Below are 2,331 nucleotides of genomic sequence, written 5' to 3'. Positions count from 1 at the left end.
CAAACAGCACATTCAAACATGGGCACTTAAAATAGTTTTCACGAGTTATTAGCCTGTAAGATGCAATTACAACAGTGAAACAAAAGAATAAATTACGATTTCAGGACATGTTCAGTTAGAAAGAATGACAGCCAATGGAAAAAATATTGAACTGAATCTGTAGCTTTAAAAATGATGAGGCAGATGATTGTAAATACTATCGTCATTTGCAATCCACGCTAGCTGCAAATTGGTGATTCAGATTTACAGATTGTGACAAAGAAACTTCATATTCCAGAAAACAATCGACAAAGTAATAATGTATCTAAAGGACGAAAACAAGCAAAGTTGAGGAACAGATTATTCTAAATAAACACAGTTGACTCGGAATAAATTACCCAGCAACACCAAATTCATTCATTCATCCATATGCAACAATTTCCAGTACAGACTACATTCACGCAACCAAATCGAAAGCCTAGCAGCTCTAGGCACAGGCCAACCCAGCAAAAGAGAAACAACCGAGCTCAGCCTCCGAAGCCGTAGAGGGTGCGTCCCTGGCGCTTGAGCGCGTAGACGACGTCCATGGCGGTGACGGTCTTGCGGCGGGCGTGCTCGGTGTAGGTGACGGCGTCGCGGATGACGTTCTCGAGGAAGATCTTGAGGACGCCGCGGGTCTCCTCGTAGATGAGGCCGGAGATGCGCTTGACGCCGCCGCGGCGAGCCAGGCGCCGGATGGCCGGCTTGGTGATGCCCTGGATGTTGTCGCGGAGGACCTTGCGGTGGCGCTTGGCGCCGCCCTTGCCCAGACCTTTGCCTCCCTTGCCACGGCCCGACATTGCTGCTGAGTTTGAGTTGTTCTGGTGCAGGATTGGGGATTGGGGATTGTGGTTGGTGTGGGGAAAGATGCGGGGTGGTGGGGAGCATTTATAGCGGAAGGGGCTGGGAGTTTGGCGCGGAGATGAAAAATTGGTGATCCGTGGGAGGCGGGAAGTGGAGCGTTGGATTGGGATGGCTGGTGGGGATTGCGTGCGGGTCGTGGGACTTCCAAGGGAAAGATGTGATTGGCTCGTTATTTGGGAGGTCGGATTAGTGACGTGGCAGAGCGTGTTTCAGCTTGGGCATCGTGGAGTGGTCTAGAGGTTTGTCCTTATTTTATTTTCGAAAAAAGTATCAATCTAATACGAACTCTGTCCAGAGTGAATGATAAAAAATTACTACAATTGTGCCAAACGTGACAAATATCTACCATTTGATGTGTTTTCCAATCTGTTCTACATGGTTGTCATGTTTGGCACAATTATGATAGTTTTTTATCATTCACTCTCTGTCCCACCAAACATGTCACGACATTTTGCAAAAAAAATACCTCTAGGTTTTTCTGGCCAAACCTTCAATCCTTCATATTCTCTGTTTCCACACCGCCGAGTCGTCTCTTGGGTTTCTCCCTACTCCACTGACTTCCCAATACTCCCTCTGATGGCGACGGCGGTGGCGGCACGGACGAGGCGACGGCGTCCAAGACTCCAAGGCGAAAAAACCCCGAACACGGTTGGAATGGGTTTGTTGTCTTCTCAACAGAGAGAGATTTGAGGGAATGGATTAGTTGTCTTCTCAACATAGAGAGGCTAGAGGAAGTAGTTTTCGCAAAAAATAAATAAAGAGATGAACCAGAAAGCCAATAATAAATTCAACTAGTTTGGAGTACAAATTGCGAGCCAGTTTTTTTCCCTTTTCTGTACAAGTAAAAAAAAAAGCTTGATTTTTTATTGATGTGTGTAAGCCAATAAAATGAATGTGGTAACTAGGTTTAGAGTGGAAATATTCACACAGATTGTCATTACAACAAAAAAATTAACTGTATTAAATATTTTACTTACAAAACTTCACAATTTTTTGTTTCAAATTGGAAATAAAAAAATCCTTTCTGATTTGATCTTGTTTTTCAGACATACTAATCTACATAACTTTGTTGTTGCCAAACTACAACATTAAACAAAAGTGTTTTTTAAAAAACTTTTGGTAGTCCTAATTTACTAGAAACTTTCTTAGCTACAGAATAAAGCATCTAAACAAATGCAGCGTGCATCAACATGAAAAAACAGATAACATGTGCACCAGTAATACAACAACAAACTACATATAACATAGTCTTAAACAACTGGGTATAATTACTCATGTCTCAAATAACAAAAGTAGAACATAGTCTTTAAACACGAAATAGTTTCACCATCAACCTCTAGGGGGAACATAACAGAAACTAAATTCAAAAGAGAACATGAGGGCCAACAGCTAGAGCGTGCTTCGCCTTGCTAGCTGGCTTGTGCTTCCACTCGCTACCTTTCCCAACGC

The 2,331-nt window shown here is 43.1% G+C and overlaps 1 protein-coding gene across 1 annotated transcript; it reads right to left on the bottom strand.

Moving 5' to 3' along the window:
- Positions 1–417: 417 nt before the first annotated feature.
- Positions 418–853, bottom strand: LOC124691934 (histone H4). Its single transcript, XM_047225222.1, has one exon. It carries the CDS (start codon positions 816–818, stop codon positions 507–509), a length of 312 nt encoding a protein of 103 aa, XP_047081178.1. The 5' UTR covers positions 819–853; the 3' UTR covers positions 418–506.
- Positions 854–2,331: the final 1,478 nt, after the last annotated feature.

The sequence above is a fragment of the Lolium rigidum genome, chromosome 2 (genome assembly GCF_022539505.1).
Source record: "Lolium rigidum isolate FL_2022 chromosome 2, APGP_CSIRO_Lrig_0.1, whole genome shotgun sequence".
NCBI classification, from domain to species: Eukaryota; Viridiplantae; Streptophyta; class Magnoliopsida; order Poales; family Poaceae; genus Lolium; species Lolium rigidum.
Note: the sequence above shows the minus strand (reverse complement) of the source record. Positions and strands in the feature narration are given on the sequence as shown.